This window comes from Lontra canadensis, unplaced genomic scaffold, assembly GCF_010015895.1.
Source record: "Lontra canadensis isolate GAN:19392208 unplaced genomic scaffold, GSC_riverotter_1.0 scaffold15, whole genome shotgun sequence".
NCBI classification, from domain to species: Eukaryota; Metazoa; Chordata; class Mammalia; order Carnivora; family Mustelidae; genus Lontra; species Lontra canadensis.
In genome coordinates this window covers 2,563,556-2,589,593 of record NW_022631009.1, presented here as the reverse complement: position 1 = coordinate 2,589,593, position 26,038 = coordinate 2,563,556, and the positions used below count along the sequence as shown (strand labels likewise).

Sequence of the window (26,038 nt, the reverse complement as noted above, 5' to 3'; positions counted from 1 at the left end):
CAATACTTCCTCTTCTAAAAGTTACTGAAGTTTCCCCTACACATACTTACGTCACGCTTGTACGCAGTTTACCTCTGCGTCTCTGACACCCAAGTGCACTTACTGACAGGTCGCTCTAAAGCTCCTTTTCCACTCTGCAGTAGACTGTATGCTCTTTGGTGGGGCAAGAGGTGCTGGGGGAAGAAACACGTGATTTCTATTTTCCCAACACCTAGCATTGTGCCTGGCAAATACGTGTTTGCTGAATGAATGGGAAAAGTGGTGTGAAATTCATTCTTTGATTGGCTACGATAAGGGAAGAAAAAAAAAAACGAACTCCCACAAAAATGCCCAAATACAATGGTTCGGCATCTTAATTCCTAAAGAAGAGAGTCTGTGAGGGCTATTTATCTCAGCAGTCCAATCTGAGTGTCCAGCAGAAAAGTGAGCAGGAGCCAAGAGGAGAAGATACGGGGGCATCGTGCAGGAGTCTGCAGGCGGCACCACAGGCAGGGCAGTGAGATTTCCAGGGAGCAGACAGGCCATAGTTTATTTTGGCATCCTGGAGACCAAGAAGCTATATGGAAAAAAGATGACTGCACTTTGTAAATACCTCAGTGCAAACCTTACGCTCCTGAGCTGGAAGGATGAATGTACTGTGGGAGGTAAGATACAGTAATCACCGAAAGGAAAAGCGGAGGTGGGGCGTGCTTCCCCCGGCAGAACAGCGATGGCGGAACTCGAGGGAATCCGCACGGACGGGCACTTGTTGGCAACTCTACCTGCGCTGCTACCCCGGGCGTATGTTTTCGTTAAATGAAAAACTGAACAGTTACACAAGTAAGCAGTTTTATTCTTAGCATCACTTACAGCAATTCAAATTGGACTATATAATAAAATAATTCTATAAAATAATGTATTTTATTGCAATTTCCTATTAAGGAGTATCACCTCCAGAGCCTTCTCCATAAGCTTTCAGCGTCCATGTCAAGTTCCTTGTCAAAACGCAGCGGCTGTCTCACTCTGCCTGTAGCTCGGGAGATACTCCTCAGGAAGAAGCTGCTGTCACCGCGTGGCTCTTTCCTGCAATTTTCATTCTTCTAGAGTCGATAATCTTCAGGCCTGAAAGACAAAATCAACAAGTCTTTCTTTGTGAAATCATTTTCTCCTGCCTGATGAAGATTAGTTTTCAATTTAAAATGAAAGTAAACTATTCATTGAGAAATTCTCTACAAATAGTAGATTTTTGGTGAAAAACTCTAGAGTCAAATCGTCATGAAGCAACAATTCCCAAGCTCTTTTGAGAGTATAAATATAAGCTGCTTGTGCCTGTGCATGAAGGCAGTATTTAAAAACTTGAATTCAATTTCTGTTCCATTTTTAAATACATACTTTTTTAAAGACCTTTTCACGGAAAGGACTGCTATGATCATTAAAAATCCATATCAGCATATGGATTTACCTAATAAAGGCAATTTCTGAATGAGTAATATCCCTATTTATATTATTTTATCAGGCAAAATGTAGTTTTCATTATGATACATACACAAATGTATAAACACAAGGCCTCTGATATTTTAATTACATACACATAACTGATCTTTTCCTCATTCATGCATTTACAGGATTAACCATACTTGAAAGTTACATCCAGCAGTAAATTAAAACAAAAAACACTTTTTAAATCATAACAGTGGAGAAAATGAAAAACGGGAAATTACAAGATGTGAAAAATGTTAAAGTGTCCTTTTATCTTTTCCATAGGTGTGTTTGTAGGTGTTGAGCTCACATGGGAGTTTCAGAAGGAAGTTTGTAATCAGTAAACTAGATGTTTTTGAAACAGCTGTAAAAATATGATAGTTTGAATTCCTTTAAAAAATAGATGAACTCTGTTTGCCCTGAAATAGCTTATCTAGTCCCTTTCTCCACTCACAGCATGTTTTCTTCAACAGAATACGCACAAGATACCAGACAGCTCAGCTACGAAGACCAACAGTCTAGTGGCTGAGTAAATAAACGACATTACAATTTCAAGTTATTATTTAACTCTGAGGAACAAGGCTCTGATCTGGGAAACCAGCCAAATACGCTTCACCGTATCAGCCGTTCTGTAACGACTAGAGGAGAAACTGCAGAATTTTGTCACCGTTTCTGAAGTCTCTTTCCAAATGTAAAAACTGCATCCGAAGTCTGGGAAATGACAGTGTGGTCCGAGGGTGAATGTGGCTCTGAAACGCATCCTTTTCATCTTTGGCTTGTCACTCAACTCGGTGGGAGCAGTTCCCAGTCAAAGACACCAGCACATTTCAAGAAACCACTTCTGCTGTCGAGCTGGTTCATGTGATTATGATGAGCGGGGGGTGATGATGCCACCAGAAAGGAATCTTCGAAGCTGAGGTCCGGACAAGAAGTTGCTGCGACTCCACTCAAGAACACTCCACGTGCTTAGTCACAGTCTAGTTGTTTCCACACCAAAGGTTAATTTATTAAGTTTCCACACCAAAGGTTTAATTTATTACAATGAGATGACAAAAACACCTTTTAGTGGGATTTACAAATAAAATTGGACATGTGTGTGAAGGGTGTAATCTGTGATATAAAGTATGTAGTAGGCAGTGACCTGAAAGCTATAGGGGGCTAATAAGGCCGCCATCTGTTTCCAGAAGATTTTCTGGTGGGAACTGAAGAGGATAAAGAGGAGGGCTGTGTTGGGGCTATAGCAGTGATGAGTGGGAAGAAAGGGCTGGTTCAGGATTTAAGAGGCAGAAAAGTACCACGTTGGTGGGGAGGGTGGGAAGGGACGGGAAGAGGGAAGGGGCCAGGGAGAGGGAGGAAGAAGAAACTGCTAGAAAATGAGGATTCAGGGATGGATCTGGATTCTTCCCTTCAGCTTGAAGACCTCTGTGAATGGCAATGTTGCTGATTTTTTCAGGATAGGGAATACAGGCAGAGGAACAGACCAGAAGGGAAGGACCTTGGTTTTGAATATGGTAAGATTTGGACATGACAAGCACTAGCAATTAGGAGGTGGAGTTTAGGAGAAAGACAGGTCAGAGTCTCTACCACAGATCCCTTCTTTTCCATCGCACTTCCACATACCAAGGGGCTCTGCCTAAAAAATCTTCAGGAGTCCTCCACTGCTTTGTCACGAGTCAAACACCCTGGAAACCAGTATCTAACCCTCCATGGCATGGCCTCAGCTAACACTTCTGAGTTACTCCTTCTACATCCCTTTCCTTTACATTCTGGTCCCATTACACTACTTGCTACCACCCAGATAAAAACTTTCACACCTCTCGACTTGGGTACTTGAGCTTTTTTCTGCCTGGTAGACTTGACTACAAAGACTTTAAAATCCACCTCAAAAATCACATCAGCTGGGTAGCCCTCCACGACCTCCCTTTCTGACTTCGGGCTCCTCTTTATAAAACTGCCAGAGGATATCATGCATACTTCTATTACAGTGTTTCTCAAATTATACTTGCTTTTATTTATGTAAATAAATGTTACTTACGTAAGATGTGCTGAAGGCTTACTAGATGCCATGAAGTATACTAACCACTTCACACACATTATCTCATTTTATTCTGTTGTGAAAAAGACACTTTTATCAATCCCATTTTATAGTTGACAATACTGAAGCTCAGAGAAGCTGGGTAGCTAGCCTAAGGACACACAGCTAGGAAGTGGATGATAAGGACCTAGTGCAGACCTTCTGACTGCAAGTACTTGCATGCACCATTTCATTCTGACTTCTGGTAGGCTGCTGGTTCCTTTGAAGGCAGGGTCCCCATGTAACTGAGCTTAAGCTTCCAGCAATTAGCACTAGGCCCACCAAAAAGCAGACACCTGTAAGATATCTGTCATTACAGTACAGTCACTGACTTGACAATGCCGCTTTGTTTTACAAACTCATCCTTTCCTTTTTTTAATGGAAACTAATCAGGATCTTTTATGGATGGTTGATCTGCTTCCAGGAAGGGAAAACAGTATCATGGCCAAGGGTACTTTAGATGTTGCCATAGCCAGAAACATCAACTCCTACTGGAGGGCAATTAATGGTATTACATGACGTTCAGGAGGTACCGTTGTGGGGAAAGTGAGGTTTTTACACTAAATACGGTTTTATTTTTCCGCATGTACACGCGCACACACACATACATATACACAAGGCCAGGCACGCATACAATGCATTTATACCGCTTACCTTTTTCCACTAAAAGAAATCCAAGATAAGAAAGGGAGGGGAGGTCTGTTTACCTGAGTGCCCCTCCAACTTCAGTGGGCATACACATCGCCTGGGCTCTTGTAAAAATCCTCAGTTTATCTGTAGAGGGGCTCACGATTCTACATTTCCAACAAGCTCCCACGTACTGCAATGCTGGTCCATGGACCACAGCGTGACTTAGCAAGTCTATAAGGTGAACGTAGGCCGCACACAGAGATACTCATAAGACAGAGGGGATGACTATTTGAAGATGCTGAAGGAGCAAATAAAGTAAATTTCTAAAACCATGCTGTGCCTAAGAGAAGGTGACACACTTCTTCCTTAGCTAGAGCTGATTTCATTTGCTATACAGTATCCTTTGTAGTTCTTTACCCAGGAAAGGACTTTATTAATAGGCAGTTTTATGCTTTTCTGATGCAATAGTTAAGTAATTTTAAATTATGGTAACAGGTACTGAGGCTGGATATTCTTTTGGTATCTATCATCAAAGAAAGATTAAATTGTAGTCAATGTAGGAACTAGATTAAATAATTATTAAAAGGAAGACACCTAGCATCTAGTATATTGCTTTTCATAGTACGGATGCTTAAATGTTGTTTGAAACTTTAATGAAGTTAAATAGCTTAATCCTTTACTAGAAGGATGATGAGAAAATTTATATTCTATATTTCTTTGCCTTAATTATTTGTCGCTGTTTCAGTGCAAATAAAAAATCGTGAAGTTTTAAAATAAAAGATAGTCTTATGTAAGGTTAATGTTTTTGTAAATAACAGTATTCTAAAATAATCTCAGGAAATCTTTGAAGAGACATTTCAAATGCTGTTACAGAAAAGTAATCTCTTGATTTTTATAGAAATGTTTTTCTTGACAGAAATAACTTATTTTTTAACAAAATTACCATAATATTTTCTTTATATATGTAATACAAAGTATCCAAAATTAAATATATCAGAGTTACACTAAAGCACAGACTGTTAAGGAAAACTTCTATTTTAGCTGTAACTGTTAAGCTAGCTTTAAGAAAGACGCAAAGACCAAAATAAGATTTTACCATACTTAATGAATTAAGTTAATTCCTCTTTCAGGAAAATCAGATTCCACTCCTTTATTCATTCAACAAAGATTACTGAGTGTCACGTCTAGCTGTGGGCACTGGGAACACAACATTGAGCAAGACAAAGTCCTGTCTTTACACCATGCAGTTTCTCATAGAGGGAGATGCGCACACAGTCACACAAAGTTACACACACACATATGTACACTTTGACTTCTGAGATGAAAGCTAAAAGTATCAAGCTTTCATATATACACTTAGGGTAATTTGGGAGATTAATGAATCTTCAAAGAATTAGCCAACAGAAGACTTTCCTTAATTCATTTTCTAAACTGTGCTAAAATTAGATAGCTCCTAAATGTTCTCCAGCAGTAATTCATTTTGTACTTAATTCTTGCCACCAGCAGAAAACTGCCTTCAAATACTATAGCTTGAAAAAAAAAATCACTTTTTTGAATGAGGAAACAGAACTTAAATAAGGGCTGTCTGAGCAAGTATTCTATGGTACTTGTGATTGCTCAGAAACTTGAATGTTAAAATCATACCACCTCTCACAAAATTCTCTCTTTTCTATAGAAAATCCTTTACCACTGACATCTCTATTCAAAATGTTGTCAGCCACTCACTAAATGAAACAGGTAAAATACAGCCACTCATTAAAATGAAACAAGTACCTCTCAGGAATTCAGAGATTCAAACTCTTGACAAAAAATGACAGAGACCAACACATTTTAATTATCCTGAAAATGGGGACATTCCCATAAGAGAATTTATCTTTTGACTTCAGGAAAAATCCTTAGGGAGACTTCAGTTTTCATTGTAAAATGATGAGAGAGATCCCCATTAGGTTTGTGAACAAAATGAAATATAAAGCTATAAAACACATAGTTTATGTGATGTTTCAGTTAGATACCTAATATTATTTGTCCCATTAAGATAATTTATTTTTTCAGAAGAAAAAAAACATTTGAATTCCAGTTGTGAATCCATGAAATTCTGTGTAACTTAAGTGTAATAAATTTCAAAAATATCTTATTCTCCCTTGGGTCTTACGTCTTTTCACTCATAAATAATATTCGTCAGTATAATGCTTATTCCAACAAAATATTTAAACAGAATATTTAGACAGTAATCTTAAGAACAATAAAAGGTCAGTTTGATTGAGTTTTAAGTCATTTCCATTGTACTGGTGAAACTATTTAGAGTAAACAATAAGAGGAAATCTGGTGACATCGCATATTCCTTGAACTAAAATTCTTTGAACTGAAGATGTCAGCCATACAGGAAATTGTGAGGCAAAATAATGGTGCCTCTATCCTCATTTCTCCAGGCACTGTACCATGCACCACATCCTGATTAGAAAAAAGCTCAACTGTGCTTTAAAAAACAAACAAACAAAAACCAAAATTAATAGGACTGTTAAATTTTTTTAATCTACTTACTGCTTTTTTCAGTTAAAATAAACAGGAATTGCTGTTACATTCAATTATCATTTTTAAGTCATAAGCTCTATTGGCTTGGAAAAACGGTGTGGTTGCTCAAGTAGAGATTGTTTTTAGTCCTAATCTGTTCATATCCAAAAGAACAGTAAAGTTTAGAATGTCTAATTTGAGCAAAATTCAGCACTGGAAATACTGAGGTATACAGTTTTTGTGAGTGCTGAGCTGGTTGAAATAATGGGAAAATTGGAATGTAACCCTGCTCCTCAAGTCCGGCTAATAACTTCTGTCTGCGAAGAGCAGCAAATTAAGTTAAATCTTGTAGGAAAATGCCATATGACCAGACTAGCATAAAATTATGGAAAATCTTGAAGATGTCCAGATCCCAATTCCTTATGGGTTTTGAAAAGGTAAAAATCCTTCTTTATGGTCTTTAAATAAAGCCTCTGATGTGAAGCACTTTTATAAAAGAGGCATAGGTAAAAATATTGTTTTCTGGGTATTAATTTAAATACAACTGAAAATCTGGAGATTTTTCGAATTCATAGGTTTCCTATGGGAGGGCACGTATAAGTTTAAATCACTGCTCTCTTCTAGAGCTACAGACTAGATTACACACGATGCTCCCCACGGTCCTTTTCCAAGGCTAATGTCCCGGCACCTGTGCTCCTTCCACAGTGCTGGAGGCATCACCCAGGAAACATGCTAAACCAAATCCTGCTTTCAGCAGAGACAATTCAGGGCCAATCACGACTGTCTTCCTATCTCTCCACTTCCATCCCTGCCACCCTCTTTGTGGGCGCACTTCCAACAGCACACTCTGTAGAGGACATTAAACGCTGGGGACGTGGGTTTTCATTATAAACATCTCTTTTCAAGATTTAGTGATGCTGAACTTTCCATACTTAGTTTCTATACAAAGGTGAGGGTTTTGCTTAAAAGAAAGCATTACAGACTTAATGAGTGAAGAACACAAAAATATATTTCTTTTTGGTATCGTTTCACCACTCACTCTGTGGACTATGCGAAGCAACTCAAGATGAAATTTTCCACATACCTTATTTGTCCTAAAAAAAAGCTCTCCTACAGAATTTTGTAAAAATGAAAATAAAAAAGTTTAAAATGATCCAAGTTTTATTTTTACCCTACATAATGAAAAGTTTCCATTACAGTGACAGCATTATAATTTCTTTTTTTTTTTAAAGATTTATTTTTTTTTATTTATTTGACAGACAGAAATCACAAGTAGGCAGAGGCAGGCAGAGAGAGAGGGGGGAAGCAGGCTCCCCGCCGAGCAGAGAGCCCGATGTGGGGCTCAATCTCAGGACTCTGAGATCATGACCTGAGCCAAAGGCAGAGGCATTAACCCACTGAGCCACCCAGGCGCCCCCAGCATTATAATTTCTATGATTACTGTGGTTTTGTAATGTGTTGGCAAAACCACAATGATTATGGAAATAATTATTGACAGCTTTAAAATAAGTTGACCATTTGAAAGCTACAACCCAGGGAAATGAATTGTGAAGAAAACACCAGTGCTGTTGCTTTTTCTTTGACAAACAAATTCTAAGTGTACACCCTCCAATTATCACTTGCACATGGCAACCACACGTTTATTTTGTACCTTTAAGAAACAAAGGATAACTTCGTAACATATTCTAACACAATCTATATATGTACGTATGAGCTATAAAAAATACTAATACACCAAGTATATCGACTAATTTAAGAAGTGAGGTTTATAGGCAATACTTCTCATATAAGAAAATGACTTTCAGTTATTAAAAAAAGTTGTTTTCTCATAAATATCAGTTTCTTTCCTTCTCGTCTAACGTTGTTTTAAAAATGGCTACACAACTAGCATAAGAAAATCTGCATAAACCGAAATTAGGCCTCAGAGACTTTTGTAAAAGATTTAATTTAAATGAAATCCCAAAAATGGAGCTTTCAATTAAGATTAAAAAAAACTTTGTCAATCACCTAATGGATTCAAGGCTTAGTTTTGACTATCATCACTCTTTGACCGTTGCTCAAAAGCTTTAGTTTCTACTAGAAAAGCTAATAAACTTACATCTGACCAAAAGCTAATAATAGCTCCAATTTAAAAATGTACATTTCTATACCATAAACCCATTTAAAATTTTATTACTAGGGAAACAAAAACCAAAGCAAGCTAGTTTTGTGTCTGCTGACTTAGGTGCAATCCAGGTACATCTGCTTCAGTCAAGTCTCCGCAGATTCACCATCAGATCTATCTTGACTACATTCCAAAGGAAGATTATATTGTTGGCTTAGCTATTTTGGGTGGAATGAGAGTGTATTTTAAGCAGCCTCCTTCTCCAAAAGGAGAAAAAAAACCCATTTTTCTCATGAAAGCAAATCTACCAGTAATGAGAAATCCCATTTTCAATGGATAGCCCTGCATAGTGTGTTAGGTATTTTCATTTTTACTCTAATGTCTGTAATATTTAATACTAGAACTTTATGAAATGGTAAACAACTAAAATGGCAACGTTCACTAAAGGGGTCAGTAGCCACATGGGGCTAATGAAACAATTAAAATTACATAAAATAAAAGTATTTTATTTAATTAATTTATTTATTTTTTACCTCAGTTTCTGAGTCACACCAGCCACAGTGTAAATACTCAACACCCACTTGTGGCCCGGAGCTATATTCTGTATTAGATAGCTCAGATACAGAGTTTTTTCATCATGTGGGAAATTCTATTAGACAGCCCTGACCATCTAAATTGTAATATGTAAGTATATACCCACATTATCATCTGGGGAAGTTATATGGCTACCTGTAAGGAAAGATCATATTTTAATAAAGCCCAAAGGAAAGACTGGTGCCTTAATGCACATTCCTGTCAAAGAGAAATCTGGAATGAAAAGAAAGGGCAGGAAGATACATCTCCACAGTAGTTACTAAAAAAATTCATCAATTTACTCTAAGTTTCTCTAAAAGTCTCCTTAAAAATAATTACAGAAAAGCCCTTCCTAATTCCATTAATATAATAAAGGCACTTATAGTCATCTTCTGATTTGTTTTAAATGAGCCAGGAATCACTTAGTGTAATGAGCAGTTTAACCAGTACTCTTTGTTCATGATATACAACTCCAAATGCATAATCTATTTGGTCACATATTTGATTAAATAACACCTTTAGTACTTCTAGATAAAAAAAAAAAATAAAGGTACCACAGATCCCCTTTGGTTAGGAATATAAATTCATTTATGATGGTGTTTCTATAAAAAAATCAGGTATGAAATTCTTAGGATTTCCAGAACTTCATACAGCCTGGTAAACTACCAAAACCCAAAGATTACGTATGTAATCTTTTTTAGCATGTAACTTTATAAAGCAAACTATCTGAGAACTACATATGACTTAAGTATACTTAACCAAGATGCTACAAGAGGCACTCAGGCAGAGTGGTTAGGACCATGACCCAGGATCATGACCTTAGGCTTGAATCCCTAACCCACCACTTAACAATCATGCAATCTTAGTCAAATTATTTTTATGTGCCTACATTTCCTTTTTAATGAAAAAAATAAATAAATAAATAAGGCATAGACACACAAACACAAAGAAACAGTGGAAGCTAACACACCAAAATTAGTTAACTAAAGTGAGATTATTTACTACCTTAATTTTATATCTTATGCATAGTTTCTACAATGAACATTTAACTTTTTTTTTTAAAGACTTATTTATTTATTTAGTGAGAGAGCACAAGAGCAAGAGGAGGGGCAAAGGGAGAGAGAAAAGCTCAAGCTGAGGCCCTGCTGAGAGCAGAGCCCGTTGTGGGACTGAATCTCATGATCTGAGATCACGACCTAAGTGTAAATCAAGAGTTGGACAGTTGACTGGGCCATCCAAGTGCCCCAAACATTTAATACTTTCTATTTATATATATTTTTTAAAGATTTTATTTATTTATTTGAAAGAGAGAAAGATAGTACAACCAGGGTAAGGGGTAAAGAGAGAGGAAGAAGCAGACTCCCCTCTGAGCAGGGAGCTGGATGTAAGGTTGATCCCAGGACCCTGAGATCATGACCTGAGCCAATGGCAGATACCAAACTGACTGAGCCACCCAGGAGCCCCCATTTAATACCTTTTAACTCCCCCAAAGTGCACGTTTTTAATTGAATGCTGAGTTTAAAGTCTATATTATGTGAATTCGTAGTAAATTAAAGATTCCAGGGTCGTAAATCTAAGCTAGTAAATGCTTTTCATAAATTAGAGATTAATTTCAATTTGTACATCTCTTTAAAAGAATTTAAAAATGTTTGTCTTCCTACAAAAATGTTCATATATGTAGGTTCAGTTGTAAATGTAAATAAAAGTTCTATGTAGTTTAAGTAGGAAAAGGCACACTGAATATATCTGCAATAAATGACTATGTAAGTCTCTAAGAACAAGCTAAATTAAAATTATTTTTCCAAAAGTATAGAATTTATCCAAGTGCAGAAGTCTCATCTCTCAGATGCCAATGCGGGAAGAACGGTAAAGATAATAGCATGGAAAACAAACGGTAAAACTTTTTATTTTCAGTAACTACTGATTTATCTAAATAAGTCACTATAGGGGCGCCTGGATGGCTCAGTGGGTTAAGCTTCTGCCTTCGGCTCAGGTCTTGATCCCAGAGATCCAGCCCCGCATCAGGCTCTCTGCTCAGCGGGGAGCCTGCTTCCCGCCCCCTGCCCCGCCTCTCTGCCTACTTGTGACCTCTGTCTGTCAAATAAATAGATAGAATCTTTAAAAAATAAATAAATAAAAATAAATAAATAAGTCACTACATAATCTGGATTAAAAAATGAATTTAAATAAAAAGAATTAAAATAGACTTTTGGGTTTTGAAAAGAAGGCAAATTATTAAGTAGGCATCTATAAAGGTCAAAAGAAGGAGAAAATCACCCCACACTAAACTTAGTTGTTAGACTCAAGTCATGTCATATAATGTATAGTTCTGGTCATCGTCAAGCAATGAAAACCAGAACCTAAGGAGTGATAGAAAATGCACTTCTTTATTTTAGAGAAAAATATTTATCATGAGGATGTATCCTGATAACTAGCTGGTATAGATATCATCAGACATTATAAAATTGTTTTTTTCAATTTTTCATATAGAGTCTGTTAATCACTCATTTTCTGTCAACTGAAAATTGATAATTCAGATGATACAGTGAACAGAAACAAAAGTAATAAAGTGTTTTTAAAGCCAATCAATTTCAATGATTCTAGCATAAAGGACTAGTATTAAATTGGAGTATTTTACTACCGTCACTTCGTATCTTCTAGAGATTCTTTCCTAATGTCATTTATAAAAGTTGATACCAGGAAATCTGCTTTCTTCATTTATTTATTCAATAATTATTTGCTGAATGCCTACTGAATGTGCCAGATGTTATGCTTAGGTAATTAAGACAACCTGGAGTTCCCTCATGGAATCTAGTTAGCAAAAGACATTTAAAAAAAATCACACAGGTACTTAATTACATTGGAATAAATGTAGTAAATGAAAAGGAAAGTGTACAATAAGTATACTTTATAGCACAGAGGGTCGAGTTTAGGAGAAGACAAGATGCCCAGTGTAGATCCAGCAATAAGGATGTATGGTTCCCTTTTTGATCTACTGTATAAATTCTGTAAATGTTCCCGAGACCCATCAGATAAAGTACTGTTCTACGTGCTGAGGATGCAGTGATGAACTAGACGCAGCCCCTGCCCCTCACGAGCTGACCATGGTAATGACAGAGTTACACAGCAGGTGCTGTGGCAGAAGATGGCCAGGTGCTTTAGCCTGGTCTTGATGTTTACACAAGGCTTCTTAAAGGTGGTGGGATCTGAACTTAAGGTCTCAAGAATGAGTGAGAGTTATTTCAGAGCATGGGGGAGGGACGTGTTGTTTTAGGCGAAGTAATGCAAAACGAAGACAAGGAAGAATTAAATTGTGTGAAAAGGTTGACAATCTTCAACAGGCTGCTATTGTTAGACTAGTCAAGTGGAAAGAACTTAAGCTTCAGAGACAGAGAGGAGCCAGGTCATGAAGACCCTGGTAGGCCAGATAAGGAAACCTGGAAGCAATTAGATGGGAGGTAGTACGTCAACATTAAGCAGCTTCCTGGAACTCAGACAGAGGAAATTGTGTAGAGGATAGCAAGAAGTGTCTGTTATTTTGTTTTTCTATTTGAATCAAGACTATTAATTATCCAGAATTGATGACTTTTCATTAGATGATATTCTCAAGTTTAGTGGAAGCAATCTGGAAAATGGAGAATCACTCTGTTTTAGGTAATATAATGATTTATGATTCTAAGAGACCATAACCAATCCAAGTAATGTCATCCCAAACAAAATATCTGATAATTTATAGGCACCTATGAACACCCTTGCATGTACATAGCAAGGTTTTAAGACTTAGAGACTTTTTGGTTCTAATACCAAAATCTAGAATTTATCCACAGGTAGAAGATGGAAAGAGTATCCAAGGGAGTAAAAAAAAAGTTCACTCTTCCCATCTTCAAGATCTTTTCATTTGGTTAAGGAAACAGATAGGATACTAAACTGAGCTTAAAAAAAAGAAAAAATAAAGGAAAGAGAAAAGACTTACGGAGACCACAGTCTTGGGAAAGCCTCTATTTCTTCCTGTGTGTACTCATCTAGACGTCTGGGTACTTTTCGTGGTTGAGGAAGCTCTTCTACTAAATTCTTACGAATATCTTCTGGTATGTCCTAGGTTAAATAAAATTTAGGTTTAATTTTCTTAAAATATATCCCTTAGTAATAAATTAGTAATATTTAATAAATATTAAAAAATAACAAAAGAAAATTTACAGAATGAGGAAAACAATATAATCTTTACAAATCCATGAAAATCCCTGTAAAGTATATTAATGATAAAAGTAATTCATTATAATACTGTACCTTTTATTTTAATTTTGACAAACCTATTTCTCGTGAGAAATTAGACATCTTTAATTCTGAGGACCATCGAGTCACTAAATTCTATCTTTTTTTCCCTCAGCTGTTTAATTTATTCCCTGCCTTTCAACTGCAGAAGGCACTGCCTTGGCTGATTCTCATGATTTTTCATCTGATTGAGTGGATGTACTGGGTCTGTGGCTTCCAGGGACACAACCTTTCAATTCAGACTCCATGTTGTTGCCAGAAAAAACTTTGGAAAATGAAAACCTGCTGGATCCTTGAGTCATTGAGCCAACAAACATTAACAGAACTCCTTCTACGAACCAGAAACTATGCTAGGTGCTCAGAATATAAAAGGAAATAAAAAGACGATGGCCTCTACAGGGTTATAATTTTTAAAATGACACTTCTCAAACCAGTGTCTTCACTCCTAGGCCACCCCTGTGACTTCACCTCTTCCCACACAGCCGTCCATGGCGTCTGAGTTATCAGCCTCCTTGCCTCTCACGTGTTGTTCCACCCGGAAACCCTGGTGCCTTTATTGATGGCATTCCCTCTGCCCACAATGACTTTCCCCTGGTTAATATATTCAAATATTCAGAAAAATGAAACGAAAAGTAAAATGCAAAAAAGTCTGAATTTGGGTAATGAAAAGCAAACTAAAGAGTAAAGCATATAGTTGAGAGCTATTTTAAAAGAAGAATAGATCTTAAACAAAGCAAAGGAAAGGATAAAATGAAAAGCATGAGTAACCAAAAGAATTTACATTTATATTGTGCTCATGATACAGAAATAGGGAAAGGGAACTGTCCTGGGAGTCTGGATGGTAAGTTACTTTTGGAAACTCTACTAAAATAATGGTTGGGTGTCAAGAGGAAAGCATCCTATGAGTATTTCCACAGGGATAATAGATATATTTCCCTCTTTTCATAACAGTATGTTCCTAAACATTAAAAAAAAAGATTATTATATAGTAAATTACAATTCTCTGCAAAGAGCATATCATAATTGGGAATCAAATATCTGGGCAAAGACTAGGGACCAAAACGGTCGGTTTTCTATTCAATGTCTTACAAGTCAAAATATAGTTTTACAATTAACTTTAAAGAATCAGAGCTCTATCGCATTATAAACTTGTTCTAAAATCTAATATGGCAAAATTTTAATAATATTTTTAAAAAGTTAGGTGGGCTTTTTAAAATTATGGTTTGTACAGGGTGAGTCACTACCAGTACGTAAAAAATACAATAAATACTACTGACAATGTGTTTCTTCACTGAGAAGCATTTTTAAAATATTTAACTTGCCTCCCCCGATGTATTCAAATCTTTAAGTTTAACTTCAGAGAACTGGAACAAGGAGAGGATGTCTGGACATATAAATATTAAGTTGCTCTAATTTTTTACTTCCTGGAAAAGTCTACTTGCCAGTTTGATATGTACAAAAGTTTCTGAATATTTCACACTCCTTTGGGGAGCCATTAAAAAAAAATCCCTCTATCATTCACAAAGACAATTTTAAAAGTTGCCAACTGCTTACACAGCAGAGGGTGTGGAACCTAGTGGGTTAGTAGATGTTTGCCAAACTGAAGGAATTCTGACCGAAATGAGCTTACACATTTTCTCTACCAGTAGAGCAATTTACTGAAAGAATGGATTAAAACACTGCAAAATGAGGAATGAGTTGTTGATTAGGCATTACACATGAAACCAGGAAGAGGGGAAGCATCTCCCTTAATCTGCGCACCAAGAAAGTAACCCAAACATGCTAACTGGATGTGCGCACGGAGATGTGAGAGATTTCACTGTTCCTGCTGCATGGAGGGAATGATTAACCTAAATGGGGGGAATAAGGAGAAGAATGAGTGAAATAAATAGGGGGCAAGGTGATCAGTTATTAATTTTCTCAATTTCTAGAGAAATTTCAAACCTACAGAAAAATTGTGAGAATATAGTGAAGACACCTAAATTCACCTAATTCACCAACTGTCAGAATGGGACACGTTTGCTTTCCTTTTCACCTATATACAAACATACACACACAAACTTTCACTTTGGCTGAACCATCTGAGAGTTACTTGTAAATAGTTCATCCCTAAGTATTTCAGTGTGTATCTTCTAAAAATAAGGCTTGTCTCCTATGTCACCACATTACAAATTCATGCTTCAGAAAACACTGATGAAATACTTTCTGATATATAAGTACATATTCAAGTTTCCCAAACTGGTAAAATATTGTCTTGTGTATCTTTCTTCAGTCTAAGATCCAGTCACGGATCACAGGCTACATGTACTTATGATGCTGTTACTATGTTGTTTCACCTACATACTAAGTTCTTCAGTCTAGTCTCTTTTAACACAAAGCCTTTCCCTGCTCTTTGTCATTCCCTGAAATTAACACTTTGGAAGAGTCCAGGCCAATTATGTAGTGGAATGTCCTTTTCTTTGGATTTGTAGGATTGTTTCCCCAGTAAAGTCAGGTTAAACATTTTTGACAGAACACTATATATATAACGTTGGGTCTTCGGTACTTTATTCATAGTGGGAGGCACATGATGTCAGTCTGTCCCATACTAATGATATGTTTGATCTCTTGGTTATGTTGATGTCCACCAGGTATCTTTAACATAAAAAAGTATATTCTCTCCTTTCAAATAAAGTGTCCTGTGACACGATGTTTTGAAATTATGTGAATATCTTGTTCTACAATAATCTTTCACGCAGTGACTACAGAATATGCTGATAAAATGGTGGCTTTTCTAATTCAGTGTTATTTCTACATTTTTTAGATGATATTCTCTAAGGAGAAGCTTTTCCTTCTCTAGAAAGGAAAGGGAATTAATGTGTTAAAAATAATTTTGGGGGGCACCTGGGTGGCTCAGTGGGTTAAAGCCTCTGCCTTCGGCTCAGGTCATGATCCCAGGGTCCTGGGATCGAGCCCCACATCAGGCGCCTCTGCTCCACGGGGAGCCTGCTTCCTCCTCTCTCTGTGCCTCCCTCTCTGCCTACTTGTGACATCTGTCAAATAAATAAATAACATCTTTAAAAAATAATAAAAAAAATAATAATATTTTTTGGACTATAATCGTGGGCTCACAGATTTTCATCTTCTACTCAACATAATCCATTATTATTACCATTCATTCTGAGGCTCACGCTGTCCCATATGTGGTCAGTGGGCACCAATTCAAAATGCCTTCCATGTTCTCTTGATATTTTTGAGCACTGCCTTACTTTCTATTACTTATTATTTTACCAGTATAAACAATATAGAAATAAATTAAGTGCATGTGTATACTCCAGACCTAGAATCAACCATTCCTCCAATGAGAACCAGGTTCCTTTTAATATGGAATAGCACCTAGAAAACAAGATCTGGATACTAGTTGTGTTTACTTCTACTAGTCCTATCATATAATTTTTATTTATTTATTTTTTAAAAGATTTTGGTAATTTATTTTTAGAGAGAGAGAGAGAAAGAGAGCACAAGAGCATGCACGAGCAGGGAGAGGGCAGAAGGAAGGGAAGAGAATCCCATGCAGATTCCAAGCTGAGAATGCAGCCGGAGGTGGGGCTCGATCTCACAACTCTGAGATCATGACCTGAGCTGAAATCAAGAGTCAGATGCTCAAATGACTAAGTCACCCAGGTGCCCCTTGAATAAAAATCTTAACATGAAAAGAAAGTTAAAGTAAAAAATAAATAATCTAAAAGGCATTCTCCAAAACATCTTAATTCTCTCTTCTCTAATTCATTCCATCTCTTTGTCCCCATGCTTCAGTAAGTAGCCAATTTCATTTTCTCATTTATTCTTCCTGAATTTCTTTATGCAAAAAGCAGCATATATGTGTGTGTGTGTGTAAACATATATATGTATAACACATACAGAAGGTAGTATGCTATCTGCATTTTCTCACCTTGCTCTTTTTTTCACTTACTAATGTATCTTGGAATACATCAATTCACAAGAATATTTGGCATTCTTTTTTTATAATTACACAGTACTCAACTGAATGGATATAATATTGTTTATACAATTACCTATGAATAAACTCATTTCTATTATTTTATTATTATAAATAATGTGGAAACATTAATCTTGTATATCTTCAGAGTAAACAGATTGCTGGATCAAGCGTGACTCTCCTTATGTATGTCTGGCATTATATGCAATGTTACCTCATTCTCAGATTCCTTATGGGTTGCACTGTTTTGGACTTCTACCAGCAATCTATGAGTGTCTACTTCCCTATGTCCTGGACAACAAAATGTGCTATAAAGCTTCTGAATGTTTGACAGTCTGTTTTGAGGGAAAGGCCCATTAATTTTATCATCTGAAATTACTTAAGTAATTTGATGTTCAACTGAACTACCACGAATACTTAAAACATCCACATTCAAACCTGACTACCTTACAACTAAGATTATCTATTTATATATACACATTTTGTGTGTGTGTGTGTCTTTCAGAAATTATGGACTCTAAAAAATGGGACAGTACAATCAGAAACAAGTTTTAATATTGTGATTTCATAAAAGTCAGTTATTCTTAGATGATGACATAGCTCCCATACTTGTTATCTACGAGGTAAAGTGAATACTGGAAAATTCTACTCATTCATGCAAAGCAAAGGTAATATATTAACCATTTTGATAAAAGCATGAATAATTTACTCATGCAGTAAGCTAACTAAATAGAGCACTCAGTGGCTTAAATAGTTGATACAACTTGGTATTCTGGAATTAGTTTCTATGTTATTCCTCGAGCAGGAACTATAAGGATAACAATCACAACCATGGTAATGACAGCAACGGGCACTTCCTTTGTCAGGCCTGTTCTAAGCATTCTACAAATGCTATCTCATTTAACCCTTACCACAATCTCGTAATCCAGTCAGTACCCTTATTTCCATTTTACAGATGAGAAAACAGGGATAATAAGTAACCATCCATGGCCAAAAAGTCAATAAATGGTGGAGTATGAATTCTACTCCAGACAGTCTGATTCCAGAGCCTGGACAACTATTTTATTATAGAACTTCTACTGTTTCATTACATTATACTAAAGAGAAAGCCTAAGGACTTAAAATAGTTTAATAGTAATAAATAGAACTATTTTTTTTCCAAGTACTTTTTTAGCTGAATAAATTTTGAGTTAGGAACAAGTATTCTAAAATTAAATCAAAGAAAATAATTAGCAAGCAAAACTAAGTTATTAATCCATGATCACACAAGGTTTGCTACTAGTCATAAAAAATGTAAATGAAATTCATGCTTTTAATAGCTGATGAAATTAGCAACGAGTACCCTCAATTTAACAGGCTCTGGCCATGTTCCTGCAGCAGCATCGTTACCAACGACCACTGACTCACCTCGTCTGGGAAAAGATGCAACCTCTGCATCAGAGTTCTTCTGTGAAGGTTTTTTGGCAACATGCCATAAATAGCTAGCTTCACAATCTGAAAAACACATATATGCAAGACTCAATAAGAAAAATCTGACTTGGGATATAAGAAGGCAACCGCATGTAGAGATCATGACGAAAACAAAGTGGGTTAAGACTCAAAAGAAATGAAAGAAATTAGGACCTAAGTAGGTATGTGGCAGCAACAAAGGAACTGTCATTGTTTTGTGCATTCCTATTTTCTTTAGGCTCTATCTGGTTTCATTTATGTTTAAAGGATAAGGACAATAGGAAGAGGTTAAAAATAATCTATATATGTGATGTTTACTAGAAGAAGCAATTCTCTAGGCTTGTACAAGAACCTATGGCTCAAATCTGTCATATACTGAAGAGAGCAGAACCCAGGAGGCCTTAAGTCCTGTTTCCTCCAGGCAGGTCAGGAGGTTTCACATTCATAAAGTAAGCATGGCCAGACAGTTTTGAGACTGACTCCCTAAGCTGCAAATCTACAACAACGGTAACAGTTAACATTCACTGAAAACTTAGTGTGTATACAGTGGCCAGCTGCACCACATTTATTGTCTTGTTTGTGATGCCGAGTCTCATTTCACACACAAGAAAACAGATTTAGTGAGGTTAAAGAGCCTCCCAATTTCACATAACAAGTGGCAGTGCTGGAATGCAAACCAGGCGGTGGTCTTACTCCCAGAATAGACACACAGTACACGCAATGACGGCCATAATGTGTTTGTCTCTAACTTCTCAAGAAGACAAAAAGTCCCTTTCTCTCTAACATACCCATTCCCAAGATGGCAAACTAATCTTGTGCAATTTACTTTTCCCTTTTTAAGATTATCATCTCTGTTGGTCTGAATGTGATTTGATAGAAACGTTGTCAAGAGAAGGTCGTACAGGGTCACGCTGTGTCCCATAATCTCCTGGGGGCCTGCTGGTATACAGTATATAGAAATACACTGCGAGGTCTTCAGTAAGCCACTGATAGGGACATTGGAGCACTGCATCAATTTTTACCATCTGTACACATAATCCAAGAATGTAACTTGACATACATTAACCCCACTAAAACTATACACTGTTCTAACATTCGAGGCCCTCATTAAACATTAAACATTTTGTAATGCATTTTAATCTTTGTTTATAAACATAACTTGAAACAATTTCTATAAATGTTATCTATTGCCAAATCCTTATAAAAAAGTTGGAACTATACTGCCGCCTAGTGTATAGTGAGTATGCCTAAATAACACAGAAATTTAAATTTTAAAAATATTTATTAAATATTAAAACTACAATTTGTTGTGGCACTTATGGCATATAACCATGGTACATATGGCACCATATGTAACATATATGGTACAGAAGCCCTTATAACTTTTTAATACCATTAGATGCAATCCATAATAACAGGATATTTTATTTCCTGTAACAGTCTAAAAACATGTTTTGAAACAGAACATCAAATATTTCTTGAGCAACTTCTGAGCATATTTTTGTAAAACACCTATAAATGATAAGAAATAAAAATAAATAGTAAAGCATGGAACTTCCAAATGTTACTTCAGGACTTACTATAATAAAATACGTCCTTCTCCCTCATCTCCAAGAAAGTTTTAGGCAGTATTACACCAAACAAATGATTGTATCCTGACAGTAGATACCTATTTTTATTCACCATCATAGGGAAATAAAAAAGAATGTCTTCACAGCGTAACACTTTTTCATTTATGAATATATTTAGGTATAAAGCTAAAATAGTTCCTAAGGGGGAAAACTGTTATTTATTCTATGAGTACAGTTCAAAGACTGAGTTATGAAGAATTAAGGAAGGAAAAATAAAATTGTGAAATGGCAACGGGAGACTTTGTTTTTAGTAATATCGACAGCTAATATTTAGATTAGAAACTTCTAGTACATAACTCAAATGATAAAGAAATAAATATTAATGAAATTAATAATACTGTTTTAAAAACTCCTTTCTAAACCATGGAAGCAACTAGAGGCCAGAAGTAGGAGAAAGTAGTACAAGAGTCCTAAGGCTGGCATTTGCCCAGAAGGCATCAGCTTAGTGCATGGCTTGCATTTCAAAGGCCTACCCCTTTTTTGGTCAGGAAGTAGGATCAAAGACTTCCTCATAGACCTAGATTTTCAACAGAAGTCAATACCCAGGGTACAGAGTAGGGAAATTAAAAAATCAAATCTTTACTGACAGGAAACATAGAACTATGAGCCTGACTGCACAAGGCCTCAAGCCCTCAAATTCACCTTTTTAAAAATGGGGATCAAAACCCAGAAGTCTATAAAGTATAGCTTAAAGAGGCCTTAGGTTGGTATAGCCCCATGCACCTGTCAGGAGCTAAGACAATCTTTTTTTTGTTTTGTTTTGTTTTAAAGGTTTATTTATTTAGTTTAGAGAAAGAGAGTGTGTGCACATGTGTGGGGGTTAGGGGAAGGGCCAGAGTGAGCGGGAGGCTCTCACGCACACTCCCACTGAAGCCAAGCCCAGCCTGTGGCTCAATCTCACAACTCCGAGATCATGACACTGAACAGAAGCAAAGAGTTGGGCATTTAACTAACTATGCCCCTGCCAAGTAAATTTATGACAAAATCTACTCTGGAGATATAGGTCCTAAAGAATTCTCAGTGATGAACTTTCAAGGTACATGAGCTTATCAAGTATCCTGAGCAGAAACAATGTATTACAGACCCACAAAGACCACAAATATTAGAATCAGATATAAACACTACGAATTATGTTTACTCTGCTTAAAAAAATAAGAAGGAACCAAAGTATGACAAAGAAACAGAAAAACTATCAAAACTGACCAGCAAACTTGAAATAAAGACAAATAGTACATCTTCAAGAAAAAAAATAAAAATTCAAATTAGGACTCAATAAAAGGATGAGACATAAGTAAAAGTATGTCTCGGATGAGACATAAGTAAAAGTATGTCTCAGATGAGACATAAGCAAAAAGATAGAGAACTAGAACACAAACATAAAGAAAGTACTGGGTGGGTTAAGTGGGTTAAGTGGGTTAAGCCTCTGCCTTCGGCTCAGGTCATGATCTCAATGTCCTGGGATCGAGCCCCACATGAGGGCTCTCAGCTCAGCAGGAAGCCTGTTCGCCCTCCCCATCCCCATCTCTCTGCCTGCCTCTCTGCCTACTTGTGATATCTCTGTGACAGACAAATAAATTAAATCTTAAAAAAAAATTATTGATGACGCAGCAAAGACAGGGAGGCACAAAATATGAAAGAGAGCTAATGAATCATGTACAATGAAATAAGACAACTACTGTAAATATATTTCCAAAGGGAAAGAATAGATAAAGAATAAAGGCACCAATATTTAAAAGACCTAAGTGCTGGCAAATTTTCAGAACTGAAGATACCAGTCCTCAAGCAAAATAAATAACAAGACTTGAATAGAAATAGAAAAACCAACACCAAAAGAAACAAGACAAAATACATACAAAGAAATAGTTACATTGACATGTGACCTGTCAATAGCAGTAACAGAAGCTAAAATCTGTTTGAACAATAGCTTCAAAGAGGTGAGACCAAAAAAGTCATGCTAGAATCACATATATTGAATAAGCAAAACTAACTTTCAAGAAAGAAGGCAAAAATAAGATAGTTCCAGACAAAAATGAGTTTACTATTAAGAGAATGTTATGATAGGAATGCCAAAAGAAATATTTCAAGAAGGAAATTAATCCCAAAGGAAGGCTGTTATGTGAAAGGATTTATAAGCTAAGAGAATCATAAAACATCAGTAACTGTGTAAAACAGTAAAAAGAATGTTGAATTGGAAGGGTTTTAAGAATTTCTGAATAGAGAAAGAATCATAACTGTGAGGGAGAGTAGGTGCTAAAAATCTTCTGAGGATCTTGATTTGATCTGGAGGAAAGTAAAGATATTGATTAATCTTAGACTTAGAATAAATAAACTCAATCCAAAAGAAGGCAAGAAAGAAAGAGAGGGGAAAAATAAAACAAAATTTCGTTCAATTTAAATGTAAAGTAAAATGACATTTCAGGCAAACACTACCAAAAGAAGGCTGATACAGCTTATTAATATAAAAAATATACATACCTAGAGTTAAAAAGCATTACTGGAGATAAAAATTCTTAGGAACAGTGTAATTCCAAACTTAAATTCATCTAACACTAAATCTTCAAAACATATAAAGCAAAAACTGACAGAACTACAGGAGAAAAGTAAATCCACAATTGAGATTGTAACATAACTCTTTCATGTAACCAATACATCAAATGAACAAAAAAAGTCTTACCTTTTTTAAGGTTTTATTTATTTATTTGTCAGAGAGAGAGAGAGAGAGAAAGCGAGTGAGAGCAAGCACAGGCAGACAAAGTGGCAGGCAAAGGCAGAGGGAGAAGCAGGCTCCCTGCCGAGCAAGAAGCCCGAGGTGGGACTCGATCCCAGGACGCTGGGATCACGACCTGAGCCGAAGGCAGCCGCTTAACCAACTGAGCCACCCAGGCTCCCAAAAAAAGGTAAGACTTGACTGGAATATATTTTGCATATTTGATATAATGAATATATAAGCATACATAGATACAAACAACGCTCTCCAAGATGTTTTCAGTGAACATATCATATTCTAGGTAATCAGACTGGTATCAAGTAATTAAAAAGAAAAGCAACAAAACTGTTTGGCTACATGTAAAGCATAGTAAATAGTGCTTAGAAAATATATAGAATTGAATAATAATATATATAATTGAATAACTGAAAACAGAATTGAATAATTCAATAATAATTTAATATATAGAACTGAATAATTAGAATTTGGAAAATATATAGAATTGAATAATAGTAATAATGATGATGCATTAATACTTAGCAAAACTTGTGAGACAGAGTTAAAGTGCAGAATTTATAGCCTTGCATGCCAGCTACATTAGAAGAGAAGCAAGACTGGAAAAACAGTTTCTGAACCAGTTTTTCCACAGATGATAAAAAATAAAAAATACAATAAACTTACTGCTACTGGATCCTTCTGGTGTAGTTGAGCAGCTGTTACTTGTTTAAATCCACCTGGATAGCTGTGAAAAGAAGCAAAGACATTAAAACTGAGAGTAGGCTATGACATAGTATTCTTGAAATGAATATTGTTTTATAATATGAAAACTTTTTATTATAAAATTCTTCTTGTTTTGGGAAAACATGCTGTTCATTAGTGTCTTAAAAAAATTAAGTAGTGGGGCACCTGGGTGGCTCAGTGGGTTAAGCCTCTGCCTTTGGCTCAGGTCATGGTCTCAGGGTCCTGGGATCGAGCCCTGCATCAGGCTCTCTGCTCAGCAGGGAGCCTGCTTCCTCCACTCTCTCTGCCTGTCTCTGCCTACTTGTGATCTCTGTCAAATAAATAAATAAATAAACAAAAATCTTAAAAAAAAAAAAATTAAGTAGTAACCCGATGCTATTTGAAGTGCTGTTCTTTTTAAGTGGTCAAATATCATTATTTCATAAAAGTTCCATATCTTAGAAAATTCTTGACATAATTATCTTTCTAGGGAATTAAAGTTTTCATTCATTCATTCACTCACTTATTCATTCACTATGGGGCAGTTTATCATGCTTGAGTTAAGAAAGAAAAAGCAGTAAACCACTATGCTTCACATTTCCTACCAAGTCAAAATGTCTGGGATCGAGCCCCGCATTGGGCTCTCTGCTCAGAGGATAGCCTGCTTCCCTCTCTCTCTCTGCCTGCTTCTCTGCCTACTTGTGATCTCTGTCTGTCAAATGAATAAATAAAATATTAAAAAAAAAAAAAAGTTGGTAAAAGATCACTAAGAGTAATACGCTGGTCCTAAGTAATAAAATATTTCATTGCATTCATATAAAAATATATATAAAATGGATAGAGGTTAAAAACTATATATATGTATATATATGCATATATACATATACACACATATGTATATGCGATACACACACACACACACATATATACATACATACATACATACACACTTGGGATAGTACTGGTGGCAGCATGGTAACTTGGATGCCCCATACCCCAGTCTAGAATCTAGATTTGCCAGTGGCTACCAGTATATTATTTAACTCATTTTACCTTTTCATATAAGAGTTTATTCACATAAGAAAATGAGGGGCGCCTGGGTGGCTCAGTGGGTTAATGCCGCTGCCTTCGGCTCAGGTCATGATCCCAGGGTTCTGGGATTGAGCCCCGCATCGGGCTCTCTGCTCGGCAGCGAGCCTGCTTCCTCCTCTCTCTCTGCCTGCCTCTCTGCCTACTTGTGATCTCTGTCTGTCAAATAAATAAATAAAATCTTAAAAAAAAAAAGAGAGAAAGAAAATGATACTATCTGCTCCATCTACCTCTCAAGATTTTTACAAGAGCCAGTGAGAAAATGTTTGTGAAAGTGCTTAAGAAATTTCAAACAAAAACAATATATAGATGTAAGGTTTCATTATGCTGAATGGATAAATACAGCCTAAACAATTTCTGAGGAAGGGGAAAGGAAAACATAAACTCAGTGCACTCTACAAAAGAAGTTAAAGATTACCTAAATGTGATTCCTTTCGTAAGTTTCTTTCGACAAGACTTGAAAACATTTGAAAAAGCCACATTTCAGGAATAAAATTTAAGAAGCAAATTTAGAAGTCTGCTCTAAAGATGGATCATTTTCAAAGTGATACTCTTGCATTTGTTTCAAGGAATTTCAGTTTCAGAAAAAGAAATATCTGTCTAGACTTCAATTATTGTATTCATTCTCTCCACTGAAAAAAGTACTTTATACCTTCTATGCTAGAGATCACCTTTCTGTTTTGAACACTGGGATGCCAAATTCTAAAGCATAATACCATCTACATTTTATTTCAGGAGAGCATAAAATTCCGAGCAGACGAGTGACTTGAAGAGTATAATAAATACTCTGTCGATTTTTACTGGTGAAAAAGTAATTACACTTCTTCCTCCAGGGATAGCC

General features: G+C 36.2%; 1 protein-coding gene across 1 annotated transcript in view; it reads right to left on the bottom strand.

Annotated features, from left to right (window-relative positions):
• Positions 1 to 811: 811 nt before the first annotated feature.
• The window catches only part of MRPL13 (mitochondrial ribosomal protein L13), a 46,526-nt gene continuing 21,299 nt past the window's right edge, over positions 812 to 26,038 (bottom strand). Inside the window, exons 4-7 of the mRNA XM_032858414.1 lie at positions 24,070 to 24,130; positions 19,009 to 19,095; positions 13,324 to 13,445; positions 812 to 1,101 (exon numbers count right to left, since the gene is read on the bottom strand). Coding sequence (XP_032714305.1) covers positions 1,080 to 1,101; positions 13,324 to 13,445; positions 19,009 to 19,095; positions 24,070 to 24,130 — 292 coding nt within the window. The 3' untranslated portion in view covers positions 812 to 1,079. The remainder of the gene's footprint in view (positions 1,102 to 13,323; positions 13,446 to 19,008; positions 19,096 to 24,069; positions 24,131 to 26,038) is intronic.